Consider the following 25,920-nt stretch of genomic DNA (forward strand, 5'->3'; position numbering starts at 1 on the left):
CAAATATATTCATACTGTAAAAAGACAATAAGTAGCTTATTGAATCATATTGTCTCAAAATGAGCCGTATGTTATTTAATTGTAATCCCACTGAATCGTCAAACAAATCGAATTGTAAAGCTACCGCTGTTATAAAACAGCGCTGATACATGAGTAACAAACATATCTCATCTTTATCTCTTCAAATACAAGATCAATTCACCGACAACAAATGTTTTTGTATAAAATCATTTGTCACAAGACAGTATCAATATGCCAGCAATAGCAATATTACACTTTCACTTTTTATTTGTGGAATGTATTTCTTCATAAAGCCCTTCAAATACATACAAGAAAACACGGACATATTTTGAGAGAATTCACAAACTTTCCGCTTCCTTGAACAGCGGACGGCGAGCGGGTCCGAGCTCATTTAGCCTTGGCGGCGTGCTTGCGGCAGACGGCCACGTAGTCGGCCACGTCGTCGAGGGAGCCCATGGCCACCGGGGCCCTCTGGTGGATGCCCTGCGGCCGGATGTCCAGGATGTCCTCGAAGCCCGTGGAGGCGGCGCCCCCTGCCTGCTCGATGATGAAGGCCATGGGGTTGCCCTCGTAGAGCAGACGCAGCTTTCGGGAACAAGGTGACTCGTTAATAGCGTCGCTCATCGCATCCATGCGTGACAGCTTATTGTGTTGAAAGCAATGTAGCTATATTTAAATATTTTTATTTGATTACAACAAACAGCATCTAATCATCTGAGTGTGAGATTCCGTATCTTTGCGTGAAAGTGCATACGGTTTGCGCCAATGTGCCGGATCCACTACTATGGCTCTGATGCGTCAATTTGGCAAGTCTCTGTGTTAAAACAAAACAAATACAAACTTCATACATTACTTTTGAAGCCGGAAATTTTTTAGGGTCGACGTAACTGTATGAAACCGCACACAGTCGCGGGAAGTATCCCGCCTTTGCTGGGTTCTGCGTACAAGGCTAAGGTAGATCAAGGCCAGAACTTCAATTATGGCTCTCGTTCATCAAATTGGCTGTGTATCTGTGGGAAAGTGGCTTCTGACACCAGATACAAAGATATCTTGCCTTTGCTGGGTTCTGCGTAAAAGGCTAAGGTAGATAAATGCCACGTCTACTGTACAGTTGGGGCTCTGATGCGTCATCAGGAGGCGTCAGATACGTCTCAGGGTAGAAATGTACAGGATTGATTTTCCTGTTTTAAACTGAAATACATTATTAATATCCCGCCTTTGCTGGTTTCTGTGTAAAAGCTTATTTAATGGCTCTTTTGTGTCAATTTTGCATGATTCTTATGTGAAGAAGACTCTACCCTTGAAGGTGGAAATTTGCCAGGTTGACATCACTGCGTGAAATTACACGCAGTCACAGTTTTGCCCTGCCTTGACTGGAAACGATATAAAAGTCTCTCAGGATCTCTGTGTGAAAAAGGCTTCTGGTATTACCCCTGAAAATGGAAAACTGTATCAGTTTTGTCAACGCATTTCCCCACCTTTTATCCAAGTCGCTCTGCTGTATAAATATCATTGACGAAACTTGAGGGATGAACTCCATTAATACCAGCTTTGCAGGCTCTCCGTGTGAAAGCGGATTCTGCTCCTACTTCTTAAAACGGAAATTTGCCCAGTCGACTTCATATTTCACCCCTCAAACCTGTTGCGTTACAGCCACTGCGAGCACTCACCTTTCCCTGGGGGCTCTTTGTGTTGCCAGGATACAAAAAGATCCCGCCGTACATGAGTGTCCGGTGCACGTCGGCCACCATGGAGCCGATGTAGCGGGCGCCGTACGGCTGGCTGCCGTCCTGCGGGCAGTTCAGATGCGTTAGCATTAGCCGCTTGCTAATCAAGGTGTCACTTTGGAGTTACAGCGGTGCCTTACGATAAGAGTTGAATTTGTTCTGGGATCACGCTCGTAACTCAAAACACCTCAAATGATCTTTTCCCATTGAAATAAATGGAAATGCCATAAATATGCTCGAGCCTCCCCCCAAATTGTTCTAATGTGTTTTTTTAATGAGGAAAATAGCACTAAAAATATTGTACTTTATCAAAACATACGGTAATGACATGATTAAATGCAATTTAATTTAAAAAAAAAAAGTTTTTGTCTAGTCACGATGCATTAAATGCTGCTCTTCCTGGTGTGCCCGCTTGAGCCACTTGGGGGCAGTATAAGACAGACGAATGGATCAACTGTTCAAATCAAACCATTGCGTGCGTAAAGGTTCAAAACGCCACAGCATAAATGCTGTACTAGTGTAACAATGATGGATCTTGACTGAGATTAAATGAACAGAGCGCTAACAAAAAGGAAGAAGGTTAGACGGAGATTTCACAAGATGACTTCCTGGAGCTTTGCTGAGCGGTTATGTCAACATTACCTGAGGAAACTTCTTATTCTGTAAATACTCTATGACAGCCGGCTCAAAGTATTTGGAGTAGCCTTCGTTCACGCTGTAGATCGTGCCACGCTTTTTGATCTTCACGTCCCGGTCCACCAGGATGAATTCGCCGATGGCCTGACGAGCAGAGAGCGAGAAAAGAATGTATTTACATTCAATCGGAATGATTTTTGCTGAGTAATTCTGGCGGAGTTCACATTCTTGTGCCGGAGTTGTGCGCATGTCCGTGTTTCCGGATCTGGCTCTCGGCTACATCAAATGTAAACAATTTTTTTAGTTGGCTGCTTGTCCAAAATACAAAAATGATCCAGATATACACCTAATATGATCAAATTCAGTTGACATATTATAACTATTTAATTCACGTCTGTTATGTCCCAGATGCAATAATATTGCTCCAAAGTGACAAACAACTATTTGAGTAATTTGTGTGAGACAAGAAGGATCTGAATCAGGGTCAACTTTGATCCAAAGCAGTCCACGACTAAACAATGCCAATGTAAAAAATAAAAATAAAATACAAATCCAGAGCCAGATTATGGATCTAGATCTGGATCTACAAAACTATTTATTGATGTCTATGATATGAATTGGATCTGAAGTTACAGCAAAACAGCTTCCAAATATTCAAGCTGCAAAAGGGATTTCGATCCAGCTTCACATCATATTGCACCAAAACGGTTTCATACCTTTTTGGATTAGGCCCATTTTACAAGAGCCAAAGATAATATGGAGCCACACTCAATTTGTTCCAATTTGGCCCACAACTTTTTGAGTTAGGAGCATGTTACAAATAGACCTAGATCTATATTCACACTAAATATCATCAAATTCCGTACATAATTTTTGTTACAAAGTGATTTCAATCTTGATACACACCATTGTCCATTTTACACATTAAAAATAATCTGGATTGACGCCAAATCTGATCCAAATACTTTTTTTTTTAAATGTCCATGTTAAATAAAAGTATTTAAATCTGATCAGCAGTGAAATTATAATTTATTATAATTAATTATAATTTCTGTAACTTGTAACCTAAAGTTGGAGCTACACCAAATTTAATCCAATTCGGTTCTCAACTATTTTAGTTAGCATATGTCTATCTAAAGCAATAATATGGAGTGACACCATGTTACAAAAATGTAAGAACCCGCAGCTAATTTGTTCCAAATTGGCTCACAACTATCTTCGTTATGTCCAGGTAATAGTGATATAAATCCAGAACAGAATTGGTCCAAGCCAAATCACAATTCATGTTACAAAACGAGTTGAATCTGGATCCACACCAAATTAAATCCACATTTGTGCATGCATCTTTTTGAGTCATCTCCATGTTTACAGTACACAAAGCCAAAACAATCCGGAGTCACATTTGTCCACATTACAAAAACGGTGTCAATCTGATTTCACAGCAGATTGTGCCTATCGCTGTGTTCAAGTCGCGTCACGAGAATGTACTGACCGGGTCGAGCATAAAGCAGTTGACCCCGTGTCCAGTGGAGAGCACCATCATGGTGGCGCTGCCGTAGAGGGCGTATCCCGCTGCCACCAGGTCCCTGCCGGGCTGCAGGGCGTCCTTCTCGCAAGGCTCGCCATCATCCGAGTCCTGCCAGACAAAATGGTGGACGCTCGTGTGTCACAAATTGACACGTAATCGTGGCTTCTTCTCCCACAATTTTCAAAAGGTGAGAGGGTGCGAGTACCTTCTTGTAGATGGCAAAGATGGTTCCGATGGAGACCAGGCAGTCGATGTTGGAGGAGCCATCCAGCGGGTCGAAACACACGATGTACTTGCCCTGAGGAGAAGACATTTGAGCTCATTCCAGGGGTTCGAATCCGACGTTTTTCCAGTGTCGTACCCTCGTGTCGGGATCCACGATGATGGCTTTGTCGTTCTCCTCCGACACCAGCACGCAGGAGGTGAAGGACGACTTGATCATGTTGATGACCATGTCGTTGGACAGGATGTCCAGCTTCTTCACCTGGTCTCCCGTCACGTTGGTGCTGCCTGCGATGCCGTAGCTGGGAACAAATGCGCGCGCAGGATGAGAGGGAGTGTCGACGCCCAAAATGTTCACTCGCAAATCTACCGATCATCTGAAAATGATGTGATCGGGCCCGATTTCTGACCACGTGGTCAAACTGGGACGAACCGACCTACAGTTTGCTTCAAGATGTCATCCCCCCCCATTTTACTTGAATCTTATTATTCTCAAGTAACATTACTTGAGTACCTTTTGGCAACCTACGCTATAGGCTACCTGTGTGCAAATGATACACTGTTAGTAATATTTTTCTCACAAACAATTCTATCCTGTTTTGTTCGTCATATTCCTTATTTTTACCGTAACGTCCTTTTCCTCATCATTTTACAATTGATTCCTTACAGTTTTGCTCTCAAAAGCAGTTCTCATTCACAATCTGTCCGTTTTTGAGCACTAAACTAAAACACCTAAGTTAATATTGTACACTGGAAGCAGTTAAATGGTTAACTGATCAGTATGAAACGAGATTTAACCATGAAAACTGTGACAAAGAGGAGTGGGCGTGGCCTCAGGTATGCGTTTCCTGATTGGTTCGAGTCAAACCAGAATCTCCTGCTTGGTTTGTGCCAACGTGGATGTTCTGCATGCAATCCAAGAATTCATCAGTAATGAATGATAATTAAGCAAAATACAGTCTTCGGCTCGTAGGGGCGTGTACTTACAGGTGAGCGATGCCGGCTTTGCGCACGGCGCTGGAGATGGCCTTGACGGCCGTGCAAAGCGCGTTAAGCAGCCGGGTTAGCTCCCCGGTACCTTTGGCCCGCCGGCCCTCCTCCATGACGAAGCGGGTCACGGTCACCACGTTGGTGTCGAAGGCGGCTTGGTCCGACATGATTGGCAACCCCAAAAAACTTTTCTCTCAGTCCAGAGGAGGAAGTGCCGCGGGACTTAAATGCAGCCCTGACGCTAAACTCGACGGACCAATCAGAGAGAAGAGAGGAGAGGAGGGGCGTGGCTTCCATGGCAACACACTGGTTCGCTTTGTTGCAACTTTTGAGGTGATACGATGGAGTGTGAGCTCCACAATGGATTGTGACTGTGCACTTTATTTGGCAATGAGCACATTTGATAATGACGCGTTGAGAAATATTGCACAAGTTGACGTTCTTGTGCGGACACTTCATTAGGTACACCAGCGCGATCAACTCCAAAACAACAGAAGAAAAGCAATATAAATGTATATATTATATTGTTTTGTTTACATATAGATTTTTGGAGGGTATTTGTTTGTTTTGTTTTAACTGTCAAATGTGAGGTAACCAAACTAATACAACCCCCCCCCCCCCCCACACACACACACATTTTTTCTTGCAAAAGTACTGCCATTTTTGACATGGCTTAATTCACCTTTCAACAAAGTGAGAACGTTGTGTTCCTTGCATTGTGTTTATTTGAACGGCTTAACAGTTTCCACATGTCAAACAAGGCATTGTTGTATCTGCTTGTGGAGCAAGACAGCCCAGTGGTTAGCACGCACACACACGCACACACACGTACACACACACACTCAGACCTCAGTTCAACCTTTGGATCAACTGTGATGCAAAATCCACTTCTCTTTTACAGGCTTAAACTCAATCTATGACTTTATTTTCAGTTCTGGTCTGTGTATTAGAAGCTGCTGCTAGAAACAGAGTCATAAATAAACATTTATATTGTGTTTTAAAGTGTTTGGCCACTACAATGTCATCAGACTTGCATGTGCTATCACATGATGCGACTGGGGGCTGTGTTTACATTGTATAACAAATTCAACTCTATTTATATATTTAAAAAACCCCGCAATCTAATCCAAACAAGGGAAGCATTATTAACAGTTATATGTATTTATATACTGCAAAAAAAAAAGAAAAAAGATAAAGGAGCAAAGTGTTCCCTCAAACAAGTACAAGAAAATAAATACTATTTGAGTATGAAAATATTATGTAATATTTCATAACAAATTCTATTTGAGTGAACAGTTGCCAGAAAAGAGTCCAAATCAACATTTAAAGACTACTGCTTTCTGACAGAATCCCAAAAACTACAAAGGACTACAAAACGTCGGACATGTCTTTTCTTGTGATCTGTGCTTCTGCCACAAGATGGCGACCTCTGATTGTTCTATGCTTCAGCAAAGCCGTCTTCGGAACTTCACTGACAATAAGTATTTTTTTGTAAAAAAAAGAAAAAAAGAAAAAAAGAAGAAAGTAAATTGCGTTAAGCTATCTGAACAGAAGCGGCGAGATGGTTACTCGTTTTTGTCGATGCCATTTAGTGAAAACTTGGCGACAACACGATGTTAATATATCAATGCGCCTGGTTATCCATCTCAAGCCATTGACCGAACTACATTGTTTGGCGGAAGAAAATCGAATGCGGCCAATGAACAGTGTGGTTTGGGAGAAGTAAAAAGTAAACACATTTTATTCAGTATTGTTTTTTTTCATATTGAGTTCCGTTTCATTGTTATCTGAAAAAAGTTCGCTCGGTTAAGGTAATTAAGAGTAATCGGCACTTTACAGCATTTCCTAATTTTCTTCTTCTGTGGTTGATGAAGGGTACCCAACATTTAACGACGTGGTTTTCTTTGCTGTAGTTAAGTATTTAAAAGCTAGAGCACTGCTGAATTATGACACTGAAATATTGGTGAGTTTAGCCATAGGTAAGTTATTACACCTGTGCCTGCGATTTGACCTTCTTATAGCATTTAGTGGAGAGCCGAGCTCAATGGGGACATGCAGAGCGCATGCGCGTTGTCCCTCCACAAGTTGCCGCTCACGCACATGCACACACACAAGCCAAACGGACCAGTACAAAGAGGAGTCTTGAACGTCGCACACTGTTCCCGCTTGCGCTTCGGGGGAGTTTTAAAAGTCGACTTTGTGGTGTTTAAAAGCATTACCAGACCGGCGGAGCCCTTATTCAAGCCATACGAGACTCTTGAGGGGGGGAAACCGCCGGTGTTGCGTTGAAGTCCTCTCAGGCAGCCTACATCGAGGACACCTTGCAACGGGTAAGCCTCGCACACCCTCTCCTCAACTCACTGGATACGTTCATGCCGTTTTTTTTTTTTTTTTTTTAAAGTTCATTTGTGTCGCTTTTGGTAGCTACATTTACAGGAGTACTTCTTCTAAGTGTATTTTAAGTTAGTCAGGTGTCCCCCACGCGGAGAGCAGACCGGACAATCCCAAATGAAGCGCTGCGGTTTAAACAGGATCACGTTTGGAAATGTTGGTGGTGCGTTTACGTGCTAAGTGTTTGCAGCTTGGACTTTGAGCTGCATGTGAAACAGGCCTTTCCAAGTAGGCAGTAAAATAAAACACAGTTTATTGGAATAAGTTTTACTGTTCCTCAGATGTTGGGCGTTTTATTTGGAAACGTGCTCAGTATCGTATCAACATTTTCAGTGACAAGTTTCTGGCCTTGTGTTGTTGTTTCGAATTTTTTTTGACATGCTGCTGCGTATTTTCCTTTTTAATGGCATAAGGTGTGCTAAAAGGAACTTGAGGGTTTTTGGAGCACAATGGTGGGGCCGGTGGTCCCTATTGTGTCCTTGAAGAGCTTGAATCCTCCCTCTAGGGGTCTGATGGACTCTACTGCCCTTTTTTTCTCCTTCTTTTTAAAGCAGACCCCAAGGCTTCTGTGCTCTTCTTCCGGAGTTAAGCACTGAATTGAACTGTCAAGTGGAGCATTGTGATGCTTGTTTAATGAAATTCTTTGCCCTCCATTGGTTTTCTACACTTAGGAGAATCCTTCCATCCCAACAGTACAGTAAATTACACTTTGACTTTCTTCGTCATGTCAGGTTTTTTTTTTGGTGCGTTTCCTTTGGTTAGCGATGGGGTTTTCCGATAGGGGGTGTAACGTTATGGCAAAAATAACTGTTGGCCACTGTTTATTAAAGAGCGAAATGGTTTAAATATTTTCTTTTTTATGTAAGTGCAACCTCAGTATTGACAGTTTGATCAGTCTACAAAAAAAATACCAAAACATTCGCCGCAGGCTGAGCAGCACTGTGTGTCTATGGAGTGAACTTTTTGAGTGACATTTTTGCTCCAACTTGTGAGCAGAAATTTGAGATATGAGCCCTGTATACTAGCTGAGCTCACTTCACAACGATTTGCTACAGCTTACTGGGAAACCGTGACTGTTAATCTAAAGCACTAAAGCACGCTGAAGTTATTGGACTTTTTCCATTGGGCATTTGACAGCATTCATTATTTGTTGGGGGGGGAAAAAAATATTTATTTACCACTTTGGGGTCTAAAATAACCAAAAGTAAGTCACTGTGAATTTTTCCATGAGGAATTTTATTGGCTAATCAGAAGCACAAACAGCCTTAATAATTTTGGACATTATTAAGAAATTTCTATGGGATATTTTACAGAATTTTCTTGTTCTCACTTCTCAGGGTTTGAAAATATCTGTATTTATACTTTTCTTGTTTTCCGTTCCGTTCCGTCTTCAATTCCGCTTATCCGGGGTCGGGTCGCGGGGGCAGCAGCTTTAGCAGGGAAGCCCAGACTTCCCTCTCCCCAGCCACTTCAGCCAGCTCCTCCGATTGGGATCCCAAGGCGTTCCCAAGCCAGCCGTGAGACGTAGTCTCTCCAGCGTGTCCTGGGTCGTCCCCGGGGCCTCCTGCCGGTAGGACATGCCCGGAACACCTCCCCAGGGAGGCGCCCAGGAGGCATCCAAACCAGATGCCCCAGCCACCTCAACTGGTTCCTCTCAACGTGGAGGAGTAGCGGCTACTTTTCTTGTTTTGTTTTTTTAAAAGCTATCCGAAGCACAAGTAACCTTAGATTTTTAAAAGATTTGCTTGAACTTATCTAAAAGGAAGAGCAAGGTTATTTATATATTTTTTTAATCACATTTGACACAACGTCCTTGGCCGATTACGTGAACAATGATCCATAAATCAATTTCTGTAATCAACATTTAAGACTAAGACTAAGACCAATCTGCACTCAATACCACACAATTAACCAAACTCTTAATGAAGATTAATTGATTCTTCCCAAGACGATAGCCATGTTTTTTTATTTTTATTTTTATTTTATTTTTTTTATACCATGCGTGTTCCCGTCGTGGCTGTGAACTAAGCGCATAGGAAGTGATACTGCAGCGCTCCCGTTGACTTCACAGGCGCGTCTCAAAGCGAGCTTAGCACCCAAGCTGTGCATACGTCGCATAAGCAAGGGCCCGCCTGGTGTCGCTTGGTACACTCGGCTTAGCGGCGGGCCCGTCGGGGGTCCACATCAGCATCTGTGTACTCATGGCAAAGGTCCCTCAATTATCACCGTAGCGACACGATCCCTCTGTCCACATGATTAAAGCTGAGCCCCGATACTCTCACCATCCCGGTATTTGCTCTGGGAGAACGACTTCCGCTCCCAAAGTGTGCTGAACATCGAAATCTTTTCTTGCCTCGACGCAGCTGTATTTATTTCGTGGCCGCCGCTCACTTGTAATTTGACTTTTGGCCGCACATCTGCGGCTACGTTTGACGCTAAAAATAAATGCCACGTGGGCTCGGCGTTAGCTCAAAGTGATGAATTTATACATATGTATTCGGCACTGGAATGTTTCTTTCATTTTTTTTGACGGCTCCTCCTCGAAAATTCTCGCCGGTTTCTGCGGTAGAGTGCGGCGGCGGGTGTGAGGTTATTCCAGTTGTGGGACGAGGACCTCCATGACTGGCTTGTAATTAGCCAAAGACATCCAGGGCGGGGCAGTTCTCAACACAATACAGTTTGGAACGGGGTGAACCGGTATGCTGGAAATCGTGGTTGAGTACCGAGCGTGCGTCTGAGGTCGCGGTTGGGTTCGGAGCTTGGTTTCAAGGTCGCGGTTGGGTTCATATTCTCATTCAGAACCGTTAAAATAGCTTCAAATTTTTCTTTTCATATCATGATGATTTTCATCAGATATCGTGGTCTCGGGCATGCAGCTTAGTCTTGAAGGTCGCGGTTGGATTCACATTCCGTGCAGTTAAAACAGTTTTCTGTTTTGGAACGTAAAGTGTCAATACTCCCTGAGATAGCGTTTTCGTTGCTAGGTTGCCCTGTGCTGAGCCTTGGGGGCCTTATATGATCTGTTTTGAATGTTTGTTTACGCGCTTTTTGTTTTGTGGGCGGTGGGTTGGGGATTTGTTTTTAAACTATGTAAAGCACTTTGAGTTGCTTTTTTTTCTTTTTTTGTATGAAAAGTGCTATACAAATCAAAATTGATTGATTGATCGAATAGGTTTTAACAGTTTGCCAAAAATTACAGTTAACTCATTTGCTCCCCAAAAACCGTATAAATACGTTCTATTTCCCAAAGACGTATATTTATACAATTTGTTATGTTTTTTTTATGCTATAGCATACAGAAGGCTTTGATGCAGCCTCTCAACTGCAGAGAACAGTTGTGGAAATGGTAGTTATTACAAAAACGGCGAGCAGGTGGCAGCAGCGCAAAAGAGATCGAGCAGGGCCATGTTGAAAAAAGCTAATTTACCCACAGTTCTATACAGATTTGCGAATGTTGAAACTTAGCTATATTCTAATGCTAATTACTGAAAATGGGAAACAGATAGAAACACTATTCTGTGGCCCTTTCAAAATCAGTCAAAATCCAGTAAAACAGCCGGAAGTGAAGGGGGGGGGGGTTGCTTCAGTGAAAATGGCTGTGGGTAGGGGTGTTAAAAAAATCGATGTGGCGATATTACAGCGTGCAATTCTCGAATCGATTCGGTATGCGGCCGAAACGATGTTTAAACATCAAAGATTTTTTTTTATGGCAATATTCAACAAAACTTCTTCTATTGGGTTCACACGTTAAGCATGCAAGAATGTTATGTTAATGAAACATTAAACTTTAATATTTTTATTTCAATGCTGTTCAAACTTGCAACAGATTGTTTATTAAATACAGCAGCTCACAGTTATGAGCCTGAGGTTTCAGATAAATAAATGCATTTTCTTACAAATCTTACAGTGTACATGTACAAGTTTACTGATGAGTATTTTCTAAATTTGAGTATTTTTTGTTGTTGCAATAATCAACTTATAGATTTGTATTGAGATTAATTGGTATCGAATCGAATCGTGATACGGATCAAATCGCCAGGTGCGAGGCAATTCACACCCCTAGCTGGGAGTGAATGAGTTAAATGTGACTCTGACATACACATTTAGTTATGCATGCCTAAGAGCAGTCGGGTTGTTAATGTGTGGCTTGCCTCAGTGGTAGAGTGGTTGTCCCCCAACCCGGAGGTTGTGGGTTCGATCCAATGGTAACAGCAGGTACTAGTACTATATGACTACAAATGGTACGTAAACAAAATGGTGCTGAAAAGGGAATGGTTTAGCTTGGATTATCAGGAATTATAATTGACTGTTTGGCCCCGAAATAACAGCAGTGTAGAAAACCACACCTTACATAATGTTAGCATGAGATTGAGATGATTAATATCACATAAAAAGCCCTAAAGGTGTGGCGATGGAAAATAAACTTAAAATGGAACACTTGTTGAAATGTCATCCATGTGATATTCTCATGCCCGCGGCTGCCGGCAGGCATCTTGCTTGCACTTTTCTTCGAAAGTTCATTGTTGCGCTCTTCAAAGGGCTGGCAGCGGCGCTGCAAATCCGGTTCGAGGCGCGATTTGTGGATTGTGAGGATCAGCAAAATCACAGGGATTGGCAGTGAATGTTTTTGCCTCATGTTTCAGGCTTATACAGTAAGGCTACATGCTCGTGCTAACAAGTCAGTATCGTGTTTGCTCTCTTCCCTTATGCCGGCCATTTTGTGGACAATTACTACAATTGAGTTAAGTAGTTTCAATGTCTTTGTTACACTTAGCATGTTGCTAGCATGTGCAGTCTAATTGGAGAAATTGGAGATTGCACTCAAGGTTTAGAGAGGTAACTGTGCGAATGCACTTCGAGGTGTCCACTGTCTAGGCTGGCTTGGCTAAAAAAAGCTTCAGAATTGAGTTTTGCCCACCTGTCAAGGATACCTTTTTAATTTGAGTGAATTCCGTAGGAGTTTGCAGAAGCACGAGCCTGAATTTAAGTCGCCTAAAATGGCTGCGTCACACCAAAATGGCTGACTTCCTGTTCAAGTTTTGAACATGGATTGTCGAGGCTTTTTCCATGAGACGTGTCCACCACCACGTGTTTTTGTGTCGATCTGATGCTTTATCAACATGATGCATACAAGTTTAGTTTCTGTCGGTGTCCATTTTTTTCCGTGCATAAGCAAAGATGGCCAAAATGTCAGAGCTTTTTCTCCATCGCCATCAAAGTTTGATGATCATTCCCAAGCTTTGCAGTGAGGGCTTGTTCGTTGGTGCTTGCAGATTTAATTACATGGGAAGGGAAAAAATAACCTTGTGATTGAGCCCCCCAACCCGACCCCCCACCCCCCACCCCCCCGTGTGGTTGGATTAACCCTGAAGTAAACCTTAAAGTGTGTTTCACAATGATGTCTTGTTTCCTGGTATGTTAATCCCTTTCTTTTCGCTCCCTTGTCATGCGCTTTGTCGGGGATCATCAATGGGCATCGTGATAGATCAGTTTTGTCCTCTGGCGACATCCCCAGACCGGACTACATGAGCTTTCAGCGCTACTTGCGTACGAGGATGAGGAGGAGGAAGATCTCTGTCCTGTTTTGTTTATTGATGTTGTTTGAAGGCAGGCAGAGGCTTCCGTTGATATTTTTGATAAAACCCTCAGCTATGCAGGCGTGCACAGACATTTCCCGTCAAGTGGAGGCATTCCAGACCAAAGATGTTATTCATTTGACTTTTTCTTTTCCTTTTTTTTGGGGGGGGTAATAACATCATGAAAGTCAGCATTTGCCGTCCTCTTTCTTTTTCTGTGCGCCACTAAATAGTAGTTTTAATTAGGCTACCAGTTTGTCAACTTAGTGTATGGTAAAAAAAAAAATACGGTGTACACAATTTAATAAGCGGCAAAGCAATAAAAAGAATACGTAAATACAAAAATTAGATGACAAACTACACAAATATATATATATATACACTGTACATAAAAAATATACAAGAAAAAAATATATTGGGGAATAAAATACAAAAATGGAAAAAATATTATGGACAATTAGAAAACTGCACAAATATTATGTATTTTTTACAGAACCAAGAAAATTAACACAAATCAAAATATTAGACTTAAATATCACAAAATATTAGATAAAAAAATAACGTATTAGAAAACACATTTAAGCAGTACGGTTAGAAAAATGTGATATTAGAAAATAACGTGAACCAGCCACTGTGTAATGCTCATTACTGCCACCTCCAGGACCGGAGTGTAACAATATCTCCCAACGTGTCCCAATTAAATAAAAACGGATCTTTGTTCCAACTTCTTTGTCAATAGTTGTTGTCATGCTTTACTGCCCTACCCCAAACCCTCTCGTTCTCCACACGTCACTGTCTGACTTGTCTCCTTTCCCGGGGGTTGCCACCGTTTTACGGCTGAGAGAACCCTCAAAGCCCCCCGACCGGCCACTCACACCAGGCTGCTCGTGTTTCAGTGGCCTGCACAGGCTGCTATTGTCAGGTTACTGCGTGTGTGCGTGTGCATGTGTGCGTGTGCATGTGTGCGTGTGTTGCTGCATTGTGATTGGCCCTCGCTCGGACCGTGTGAGACAGCGCCGGGTGACGTCTCCTTGTTAATCCCTGGGATGTTTTTTCCTCCGTGTATGTCGAGCTAACAGGGAAGGAAATATGTGGACAAAAGTAGCTTGAACACTTGATTGAAGTGAGTAGAAATCTTTTTTTGTGTGTTGTAATGCTTTTTTTTTTAATATATAAAATCTGTATTTTATTGAAATTTATCAAGACAATTGCAAACTTTTAATGTAATTTATCATATTTTTCTTTTTCTCAATGCCTCCCAGAAGTTTTGTTTTGGGATTTGTCCAGCCTCGCTGATCCGCACCCTTGCAGGGGCTCGTCCGTACCTGTCCCTCTGAAAATATGATGTTGTAGTGTGCAAATATGCCCTCGTAAGTCGTGACCTGTTAATTACGCCAAAGCACCAAATGACACTTTGTCAGCTTCCCCCACTTTGTGTTGTGGAGGTGTGAATGTTACAAGAGTCCCACGGGGGTGCGTAAAGTCGAGCAGCCTGCTGACTTCAAACGGACCTGTCACCTTGCGCCCATATGACAATACTCAGTCATATATTCTTTATCCTCTGTGAAAAATGACTCTTACTGAGGTTTACTGAGCAGTTTTGCACATCTTTGTGTTAATTATACTGCCCCCTGGTGGAACGTATTAATGGAAGTTCATTTTCTTTTCTTATTTTTGAGTGTGGTCATGGAACTAATGGAACTTCTAAAGTCAGGACACCAGATACTAAACAAAATATAAGAACATCAACAAAAATATTAAGTTTAAAATTCACAAATATTGGGAAAAAAATACAAAAATAGATGACAAAAATATTAGACAAAAAATCTGAAATGAGGATGCAATGGAATTTAAATTCACTAGTCGGACTTCTGTATCGTCTAAGGCTGCTCGATTATGAAGAAAATAGTAATCACGATTAATTTGGTCATAAATGAAATCTCGATTAGGACAATCCATTTTTTTTTTTGGTACAAAACAAGAAAATGTTTAAACATGTAAAAAATATTAAGACGAATACATTTCTTTGGAGCACTATAATTATGCAAGTTCCTTTTGGACCAAACAAGATTGATTAAATTTGTCATTTTAAAATAAAAAAGGTGCAAATATATGAATTTAGACTATTTCTAATCAGTATATTTTTTTGGGGGGGGGGGCATGTAATAATTGTAATTGATTTTCGATTAATTGCACAACCTTAGTATCTTCTGCCTTTTTCGCCATCTTCTTGTATAGTACGTCTTGTTTTTCTGTTTGTGTGCTTGTGCGTATCAGATGTGGAAAGCCAGTGGACAGCTACTTTCATCAGGGGTTTATCGGTGAACCATAAAGCATTTCCTCGCCTCTAACATAGTATTAAGACCACCAGCGACACAACCCTAAAAATATGTTGGCAACCATTTGCAGCTGGTACTGAGGTTTGCCCGCACAACGTTACTCCTCAATGACCGCGTCCTAATTAAAGGATTTTCTTGCTCCTCATATCAGAAGCGTCTCCTTAAAACCCCGTCTGCGTCGGCAAAGCGTTCATTCCCGAAAAGGTAGCGGGGGAGGGGGTGGGGGCGTTTAACAGCAGCAGCAGTAAATGATTTCCTCTTGTGGTCGGCAGCACTTTGTTTACAGTGCAGATGAGCTCCCCCGGTCGCACCGTTGATGTTATCTGCTGCTGTCCATTATGGCCCACATGGCAACTTTTAATATGAGGCCTGGCACGTTTGTTCCACGACGCGGCGGAAATAACACTTAAGCGTGGAATTATAACGAGGGCAATACAGTCAAATTGTACTCTGGTTGACTCCTTGCATTCTGTGTTAAAGTGTGCTGCGTAAAGGTGCACGCGATGTTAAATATGGTACAGTCGAGGTACATATTGCGTTCAATTAGGCTCTGCAAACGTCACTGGGCGAATTCTACCTTTAATTTCGCAAGCCGAGGCGACAATGGACATGCACCTTCTCAGGTTTCAGTTTCCACCGAGCGAGTGGAAGGTCTCATCCCCAAGGCAACGCCGGCCACGGCTCACCTGACCCCTTCCGTCGACGTAGCACAGCTGACGCAGGACAGAACGAGTCCATTTGCGAATTGAACGCGAGCGTCGGCGACTGTCGTCAGAAGCTCTTTGTGCTGCTTGCTTTGCATAATCGGGCAGCAGGCATCGGTCGCGCAAGGCCCGCGAGCCAGTCGTGAGGCCCGGGTCCAGTCAATATTTGTTTTGGGACGAAGCAGGTGTGCTGCCTTCCTTGTCTTTGTTTGGTGAATCTCAGTCTTTACAACCAACTATTCACAACATAATAATAAATGCAGCCGGTTCCAATAAGGACAACTTTTTGGAACCAGTCAGTTTGGCCTGCATTGTAACTGGACGCAATAGAAATATAAAAACAAAATGCAAACTATATTTATAGTAAACAGAACAAGAAAAGCAGACTGTGTATTCCAATTTTAAGTTAAATACATTTAAATTTGAAGTATTTTTTTTTCTAAACTCATTTGTTCCCAATAACGTATTAGAAGCGTTTTATTTTAGATCTTGCCATGGTCCCCAAAAATGTATTTATATGGTTATGTTTGTTTTTTTTATTCCAGAGGAAATAAAAAGCTTTGATGCAGCTTCTGACCTGAAGAGGTCGCTTAAAGCAATGGTAGTTATTACAAAAAATGGCCAGCAGGTGGCACCAGAGTATAAGAGATCAGCCAGGGCCATGTTGCAAAAAAGCTCGTTTTGCCTGTGTTTTCAACAGGAACAGATACAAATATACTTTTTTTCCTGATAAAAGAAGAGACTCTAATCTTTCTTTTGGTAGGTTCCACCATGTTTTTATAGCAATAGAACACAATATTCTGTGGGCCTTGCTAAAATCAGTCAAAATCCAGTAAAACAGCCGGGAGCGAAGGGGGTTTGATTCTGTGAAAATGGCTGCGAGTAAATGAGTTAATATTTTAAATGTGTCAATTTGACTTTCCAATTGTTTTGGCAATCCGAAATAACCTGGACTTGTTGTTGCTGCCCTGTAAAAGGTGTTATCCACAATTTACCAGAAAAGCCCTTAAGAGCTCATCGTTTTTATTTTGTCGTGCTGGAAGTTGGTGTGTGTGGGTGTGGGGAGGGGTGGGTGGGTGTTGGGGGGGGGTGTTGGCTCCTCCATAATGCTGCAGTGTTTCCACAGGAATGTCAGCACAGTCCCCTCACCACCAACACCAACACAGTCTCTGCACTGCCGACACAATACAGCAGTGGCAGTGTCGTACATGTCCGGGCCGGCTAGTGTTTTGCTAGCCTCTGACCTTATGACCGCATGCCCAGGCCAAGATAAAGGAAAGGGTGACGCGGAAGTGGTCGTTGAGTCGCGCGCTTATGTGAAGCTTCCGTCCAGCCACTTCATCAGGCTGGCCATGTGGACCGAGAGGCCTCTCTGTTGTCATTCCTGCACCACGCTCCGCCTACGCTATCTTTTGCCACTCTCATGCTTATCACTCGTCTCATGATATGGATGGAGAGAAATGGCTCGCATTTGCTGATGGGAAAAGGGACACTTCAAATCATTAGCTGCACGTCTGCCATTTAAACGTAGCAACCTACACAAATATGAAAAAACAAAAATAACTGAAAAAAAAAACCATTTTGAAAATGGTAATAAATAAACTGAGTCTGACAAAATGATACACAAATGTGAGGTGAATAAATCCAAAAGTATTAGGAAAAAAATACACAATGGGTGAAAAATATAGATACAAATATTAATACCAATACCAATGTTTGAAAGAAATGTCAGGAAAATAAAAATACTAATAAAAATAAAATTATATATATATTTATTGGGGGAGGAAAAATAAGCACAAAAAAACCCCCTGAAATTCCACAAAATGCACAAATGGTAAGAACAATAGAAAACATGTACAGATATTGCACAAAATAATATAGACATCACATCAAAAATGCTAAATGAAATTAAATGAAAAAATAAAACATTAGGAAAACGTACTCAAATGTTTGAAGGTAACATTTTAAATTATTTACAATAGAAAATGTCTGTAAAAATACTGAACTACGTGACAAAAAATTGACAAAATACAGCATTAGGAAATAATGCAAAATAGGAGACACACGAATAGAAAATGTTCAGATTAATAATATGAATAATGTGATAGAAATAAAAAAGATAAACAAAAATAGAACAGATATATATGAGAATTTGACTAAATATTAATTAGACAGAGTAATACAACAAACGACGTGGGGGGGGGGGTGAAATATGGGCAATCTCAACAATGATTTTCATATTAACACTAATAACTTTTACAAACAGTGGTACTGTCTGAAATGTTATCACAGTTTATTGGTGTGAACATTGTACGTCACAGACGATCCAATTTCCTGTTGCTTGTTTCAACATTCAGTTAATCTATTGCACGGCTCAACACGCCAAGGCCTTTTCATATCCACTTGATGTTCTTCTTCCCCATTAGACTTTCAGATTTGCGAGTGAAATGGCGAGGGCTGTCAAACCCGAGATCGGCGTGCGATACCATCCTCTCCCTCCCGCCTATCATGGAACAAATCTTCTGGCTTCCACTTTAATGGGATTAGTTCTCACACTGTGCCCTCCCTCTTCCCACCTCTTTCTTTCCTTTCACAAGCCCGGGTCCATCCTGCGCTTCCCCTCTTCTGGGGCCACTCTAGCGCTTCATCTCCATGAAAATGGAATTAATGAGGGCTAAATGAGGATTTGAAGGCTGAATAAGAATCATTTGGCCTTGCGCTTTACACTTATGCCGCGCAGTGTCTTATTAATGGAGGCCAAATGGACTCCTAAGCTTAATCGTTTGAGCCCAGATATAGCGGCCAGGCTTCCAGATTAGCCAGCTCCATATCCCCGGCGAGTAATGGCGTCCAAGCCATTTAATCGGGCCCCCGCCGCTGGCGTCCCCACTGTCCACGGCGTGATTAAAGCGCCGTCGCGCCACCCGACGACGACGACGACGCTCAACAGATGGGCCTGATTTTGGGCCGGGTATTAGCGATGCGGTGAATGGCCAGATTAGCATGTTAGCGTTCAAAGTTGAGTTCGTCAGATTGTGTCATGAGGATGGCGAGACTTTGTTTCCGTGGAGCTGCTTGACGCCTTCTATTGACCGCACAGGGGTGTTTTCAGTTGGGCCCGACTGATTAGGATTTTTAAAATTTTATTTTTTAGAACATTTCTGGTAGCTGATTCATTAATTGGATGATTAAGAAAAAATACATAAAATTTTTTTTTAACCTATTTTATCAGCTGATTATTATTTTATTTTATGTATTTATTTTTCAGATTTTGTTCATAGGGCGTGGAAATGTTTCAACATTATCTTTGTGTTAAAATCATAAAATCAATTCGTATTTTCATACAACTCCGTTTCTTAAATTATTTGTTTGCATAGAAACAAGGGTGTGATACATTTTTTAAAAACATTTAAAATGAATCAGACTGGGGGTGTCAAACTAATTTTGTTATGGGCCACTTAGATGGCCATTATAACGGTGAAACCAAATAAATGTTTAATAATTTCATCATATTATTACATATGCTGTACACACAACAAATTGATGGACTACTACTTCTGAAATCAGAAATCAAAGATAATAGTTTTTTTTCAATTATTGTTCAACTTACTATAAAATAAAAAATCTTGCAAAATCTCAACGTTTTTTATTAAACATGACAATCTGAAGGTTCAGTCCACTCCACATTTTAGCAAGGATCATGGTCAAGACATGACCAAGTTGACACATGATTTGCATTTAGGGGCCACACAAAATGAGGTGCCGGGCCGCATCTGGCCCTCAGTCCTCGAGTTTGACGCGTGTGACTTGGACACTTGATTTGCATGGCGCTCCTCGAGCCTTCCGCAGTGGGTGTTGAGTGACATTCACCAGCTTGTCGCTAAACAAATGCGTGTCACCGGAATGTCCACTCTCAAGTGCAGACATGTCTCGGTCAGATTTGAACCAGGGATATTTCAATTATTTAGCTCACTTTTTAACATGTTGTTAACATGAAAATATTAGGCTCTTTGTACTTTGCCAGTATTTTTCCGTTTTTTTCCAAGTGAAGATCCTGCTCCTGCCCCCAGGGGTCAGTGTTTACAAAAGAAAGTCCACCTGTGTCGTCTGAACACAGGGTGGGCATTTAATTTAGTTTCAATTCCCAAGAAATAGTGTTACATAGTTATATGTCTTTGTATGTGCAAATATATATAACAATATATTGTTTAAGGGAGTAATGGTTCTCATTATAGATGGAAAAAAGAAGAAGCCCCAAACATAATCAAAGTTAACATTTAATGCTTAAACCACTGTTAGCATTAGCATTTGCTGTAGCTCTGCCCTCCTGTAAAAATTATTTCTGTAACATTATGGAAGTCTCACTCCGGGTCCCTCCAATAAAACTTTTATTAGGGTGAGGGTAAGGGACCCCGCTGCTTGAATATTCTGCAAATTTTGCCAGACTTTACAAGGTTGCCACTGAAGCGAGGAAAACGACTCCTGGACACACATGTGCCTCGTAATATGTTTACGTAATATCTGAGAACCAAACGAGTCATTCTGGTTTTGTGTGTGCTTGTCAGCCGACATACAAATCGTTTTAGTTTTTTCTCTTATGGTGAGTGTTTTTTTTTCTTCTCATCTTTGCTCACTTTTGTTGTCCCCTTGCAGCTTTAGCCTTTAGATTGACTGCTGTGAGTTTGGCTAATATGCTAATAAGCGTGCTGGGATGTCAAGTAGTAAATATTAATGTACCCTGAAGAGGGCGCACGATTTTGTGAACGTTCAAGAAAATTTAGCATCTAAAACCAACCTTGTGTTTTTCTGAACAATCAAGACAATTTAGTCTGCAATGAACCCAGGTTATGATTGACCTTTTATTGACTTAAAAAAAACTGAATGTCACATTTTTGTAAATGTTAGACAATTTAGAATCTTCAACAAACATAACGTGCATATGTTTTCAGGAACACTGTAGACAATCTGAATCTAGTCTGAAATTAACTTAATGGGGTCTTCTTCTATTTAGGTTAATTAGTCTTCAACAAACCAAGCTTATGGTTTGTGTATTTTAGAGATGGACCGATATGGGGTTTTCATGGTCGATACAGATACCGATTATTAGTAGTCAAGACTGCCGATAACCGATATTTAGAGGCCGATATTCATTTTTACTAAAGGGGAAAATATTGGCATAAAATTAAAAAAAAATACTAACTTTAGCTCTCAATTTCTGGGGGGAATTTTAAAGCATATATTTATTGAAAAACTTTTAGGGTTTGTAAAATATTGGCGTTTAAAAAAACAAACAAATCTTAGTTTTTTTTTAAATCGAACAAACAGTTCCGGGATCTCTCAGGGGTGGTAGTAGCATGTTTTCAAAAGTTAAATAAAAACTTTTTCCACAGTAAATGAAGTACTTCAAAATACCTGAAGTAACGCGAGCGCTACCTGGAGGCCTCTTAGCACGAGTCCAGCAACCCCTTGGCATCATAACAAGCCCATTTCCCTTTTTAGTATGCACTTTGCTTGGTTTGTCATTTGACAACATTGTCTAAATTTAGCCATGTGAACCCTACCCTTCCCTCCATTGCGGGCTGGGGTCTGCGTGTCTGTTGCTCTTTTTGGGTGCTCACAGTTGGAGGACGTTAGCATGAGACCGACAGGTAAGCTGCAATGGGGGACGGACGGGGGGTTGCTCATTTCGAGATGAGACCGTTTTAACAATGAACTGCATTAACGACTGGATTGGATGCCTCGTTGGGATCATGTTGTTACCGCCACCCTTTCATAAAGAAGTGACATACGTCAGTTAGCTTTATTACAGCGTGCTCTTTGATATTATGTGTTAATCGCATCGCCAACGTCCTCACATCTTTCATCTACATCACTAATTGGATTTGTGTGTGTGCTTGTGTTTTGTTGTTGTCTCCAGGTTGCATGGCGTTCCGGACTTGATGCATGGCCTTTGCACGACGTCGATACATGTTGTTGTTGATGTTGTTGTTAATGGTGCTGGTGTGGGACTGAGCGCGCTCTGCGGGCGGCCATGGCTCAAACGGTGCACGTGAATGGCAACGGTCCAGGTAAATCACGTTCACCACATCACATTTGGGCTTGTTGTTTATGAAGATTAATTAAAAAAAAATAATAATAATCTGTACTTTCTCATGTGGATGCATGATCTGTTTTGTTATCCTTACATATACACCATATAGACAATCTCAAAATGGCATCTTCTGCCTAATTCTTGACATTTGGCTTAATTCAACTGTAATTGACCAATTTCACCACTAGGCGGAGCTAGAACCCTCTATTAGGTGGGATTGGAATGCATGGGGAAAATCTATTCGATTTATCTTTTATATAAACCGAATGTGTGCTACAGCACTTTAAATCGGCCATATCGAATGTTGTGGTCAGTGACGTGCCAAAGTAAAAACTTCCCGAGCAATCTTGCAAACTGGCAGGAATTCTTTAGGTTTCTTTGTGTTCCTGTTTGTCCACGCTTTGGTGCAAAATGAAGGGTCAGCGCTCAGGGTGGGGTGGATGGTGGGGGGGGGGTGGGGGGGTGGGGGTAGACACCTGCAGACGGCCCCGCATTCCTGGCCGGACTAACAGGAGAGGGCGGTCTGTCTCGCCAATCCCCGCAGGAATGTGCAGCATGTTGGGCAGATGATTTCAGTTGCTTGGCTCGTTTCTAGTCGACTTGATCAAATGCTTCATTTAAAAAAAAAAGAAAAAAAAAAGGCTGGTTTTCTTTCTCTTCATGGCAGGTTTTCAAAAAGAAATGACTGGTTTATTATAGTTTTTAAATGTAATTCGTTTTTAAAAAAGTTTTCAGGGTAGTTCTGTTAGTTTAAAAAAACAAAGTTTTAGTTTAGTTTTAGTTGGTTATTTAATAAACACCATGGGAAAATGAAAAAAGTAACACCTTTCTTACCGAGCTATGCATTTCGTCTGAGTTAAATGAAAAAGCAGGCGAGCCGAGCCGTTGGAGCCAAAAGTCAAGCAGGCAAATTTGTCGCCTAGGAGGCGGAGCGACGTCATCTGAAGGTGCTTTTCTATTGGCTGCTGTTAGATGACATCACTTCTGTGTGAAACACTTTCAAACGTCTTTATTCCGGTTAATATCGAAATAAATATGCTTAAAATCACATTTAAAATCAGCCCCCAAGGCTCATGTATTAAATGAATTACCAACGATTAAAACGAAGGGACATTTTCGCTATAATTCTAGTTAGTTGTTAGTGTTGTAAACATAAAATGTAGTTTCAGTTCATTCGCGGAAATTTTTCTAGTTTTAAATGTTAATGTTAATTTCAGTGTTTTCGTTAACTAAAATAACCTTGACTGGGATTAGGTGACACTTCAAAATTTCATTTCGCTGAAAGCTGTCAAGAGCTTGAGCTATGGTAGCTCATAAGTGATTGGGGGGAAAACATGATGGCCACGCTAACAGTAAATTTCAATGCCATGTAATGGGCTGCAAAATATCATGCTGCAGGCCGCAAATGGCCCCCGGGCTACAAGTTTGAGACCAGTGGTTTAAAGTCATTCTTTTGTTTTAGCTGCACTGATGACGTTCAATTGATTCCCTTTCAAATTAGTTTGATATACTGGTAAAACATTTTTTTTTTTAATTGCTAACGTCTGCTAGCCAAAGGCTCAGCTGCGCAGTTTGTTTACAGAGGCATGTTTGGCTCGAGCACAAGACACTTCCTGTCCCTTACCCAATAATATGTAACATAGTAACCCAAGTTGGGGTTTAAGTCGTTTTTTTGTTTTCCGTCAATCAGTTTTGATACACTGCCAAAGATTTGCCCGCTGCACTGTTTGTTTACAAAATAGACATTGCTATGTGTTCCGTGTGTAACGTGTAAATACTCAATTTAAAAACAAGCCGACTGTTGTGCGATGCGTTCAAATGCAATCTGACAGTTAAGCCTTCTCTCTGGCATGACCCAGCTGCCACTCCATTTGTTTTCCTTGACCATTTATGAGAAAAGTGTCGCTGGCACTTCCTCGCCGTCGACATCCTCGGATCCAGTTGTTGGATTTGGCAGCGCCGCGTCCGTCTGGGGCCCCGAGGGAGAATCCAGCGGTTGGATTTGCTCCGTCTGTTGCCAGCCTGCTGGAGAAAAGGGCAAGAATGTGCTTGTATTGTTTTTTTTTTTTTTTCGGGTTTCCTGTCTTTTTACGGGGACGGATGTGTCGCGTTGCTCGCCGGGAGCCGTTCAAACATCGTTGTTCTTGAGAATAATTGGACGTATGAAGCGTGGAGCGCGGCCAGGAAATACCAAGCAAGTGTGTGGAAGGGTGTGTGTAGACTCTGGAGTCCCGCCCCACCCACTTGCATCATGTTTGAGCTCCACATGTCTTTACAGGAACGCCTTGTTGCGATTTGACGTCTTTCGTCACTTTTATTTAAAACCTTTCCCATGTGTTTTAACTCTTTAATGTTTGACATGATTTTGTCCCAAAAAAAAAAGGAATTTCTGTACAACACGTTTGAAATTTTACGACGGCGTATTAGAACCACGTATAGATTTTTTTTGTTTTAAGAGGGTGGGGGCAATATTCCGAGAAAAAAAACTCGCAAATTTGCTACTTTATAAAGTCGCAAATTTACGAGAAAAAAACTGACATTTACGAGAAATACACGTAGTATAGCTATAGCCCAATGTGAGGATTCGTTGGTGGTGGGACGCTGTTTATAAAATAAAAAGGCAGGATGGAGACAAATTAAATCTTAATTTAAATTTAACACGTCATACACGGCAGCGAGAGCGACAAAACTTCCTGTTCCCCTATCAGCTGACTAAACACTAACCAATCATAAGATAGCATACTTTAACCAATCAGAAGCTAGCATACTTTAGGTCAATGCAAGTGAAACAATCAATTTAGATACTTGTACAAAAAAAATACCAAAATGTACGAATGTGTAAATAATAATTCTGGAAACATAAATGTACAAGTAAATATTTTATCTAGCGTTTGCTGCATTATTGACAGCGAATTCCAATCAATCATGCTTGGCCTTTGGCTTTGACATTAAATTGTTTTTGTTTTGTATTTTTTTCAATTTTTTCAATTTGATTTTATTAATTTTTTTGCATTTTTCAGAGTTCACATTTTTTTTCTGTTCATATGTATTTTCTTTTTTATGCATAATTTTCCCGCAATTTGCTGACCTTGCTTTGCAAGATGAATCCTCTCGATATTTGTGAGTTCACAAACTCCCGGGAATACATCTTGTACCGAGCCCGTTGATTTCGACCAATCACAGAGCGACATTGTGTTTGGGGCTCGATATGCAACTGTGACTATTACGAAACCAGGATGCCAGACAAACAAACAAATCTAACTTGGACGAATGGACGCTGCAATTAATTCTGTTCTTGCAGAATTACTCAGCGTTTTCTTGTTGAATGTTGAACAGCGAGAGGCGCATTTTTAGCTGGTAAAAGATGTCCGTGCTTCCCCGCCCTTCGACGAGAACGAAGACGACATTTACATACGCGGCCGCGATTGGCCAAGACAAACGTGCACAAAATGCTGCATCGTCCAATCGGCTGGAAGTATTGTACAGAATGCCCCGCCTTTCCCGAACAAATCACCGCGGAGCAGTACCGGATTGATATTGCGGAGAACTCCCTTGAGCGAATCACAATATCAATCTGGCTATCGGCAGGTTAGCAATTTGCTACCTGACGTCGCTGCCGTTGCGTTGTAACAAGTGCAACAACAGCAGCTGCTGCTTACCGCAGCGCGCCGGCCCCGTCGCCGGCCTTCCCACTT

The 25,920-nt window shown here is 41.5% G+C and overlaps 2 protein-coding genes across 5 annotated transcripts in view; one reads left to right on the forward strand and one right to left on the reverse strand.

The window, feature by feature from the left end:
• Positions 1–262: 262 nt before the first annotated feature.
• On the reverse strand, positions 263–5,362 carry LOC147173342 (fructose-1,6-bisphosphatase 1-like). The gene is made up of 7 exons (XM_086075019.1): positions 5,122–5,362; positions 4,274–4,436; positions 4,118–4,210; positions 3,877–4,020; positions 2,391–2,528; positions 1,692–1,811; positions 263–606 (listed from the first exon to the last, which is right to left on the reverse strand). Exons 1-7 carry the CDS (start codon positions 5,289–5,291, stop codon positions 409–411), a joined length of 1,026 nt encoding a protein of 341 aa, XP_085931145.1. The 5' UTR covers positions 5,292–5,362; the 3' UTR covers positions 263–408.
• A 1,475-nt stretch (positions 5,363–6,837) lies between these two features.
• The window catches only part of kank1a (KN motif and ankyrin repeat domains 1a), a 35,429-nt gene continuing 16,346 nt past the window's right edge, over positions 6,838–25,920 (forward strand). The window contains exons 1-3 of one of the 4 annotated variants that reach the window (XM_086075013.1): positions 6,838–6,935; positions 7,338–7,454; positions 22,052–22,202. In XM_086075013.1, the coding sequence (XP_085931139.1) occupies positions 22,166–22,202 (37 nt within the window). In that variant the 5' untranslated portion in view covers positions 6,838–6,935; positions 7,338–7,454; positions 22,052–22,165. Of the gene's footprint in view, positions 6,936–7,003; positions 7,455–14,086; positions 14,215–21,762; positions 21,783–22,051; positions 22,203–25,920 lie in introns of those variants that run through there. The other 3 variants (XM_086075015.1, XM_086075014.1, XM_086075016.1) reach the window with 3 other exon arrangements.

This window comes from Leptonotus elevatus, chromosome 5, assembly GCF_054856555.1.
Source record: "Leptonotus elevatus isolate MCC_2025b chromosome 5, RoL_Lele_1.0, whole genome shotgun sequence".
In the NCBI taxonomy this organism is placed as follows: domain Eukaryota; kingdom Metazoa; phylum Chordata; class Actinopteri; order Syngnathiformes; family Syngnathidae; genus Leptonotus; species Leptonotus elevatus.

Coding starts and splice junctions, on each gene's coding strand:
- LOC147173342 (XM_086075019.1), bottom strand. CDS start 5,291: ATGTCGGACCAAGCCGCCTTCGACACCAACGTGGTGACCGTGACCCGC. Junction 4,437..5,121: donor AAAGCCGGCATCGCTCACCT/GTAAGTACACGC, acceptor ATTTGTTCCCAG/CTACGGCATCGCAGGCAGCA. Junction 1,812..2,390: donor AGAATAAGAAGTTTCCTCAG/GTAATGTTGACA, acceptor AACTGCCCGCAG/GACGGCAGCCAGCCGTACGG.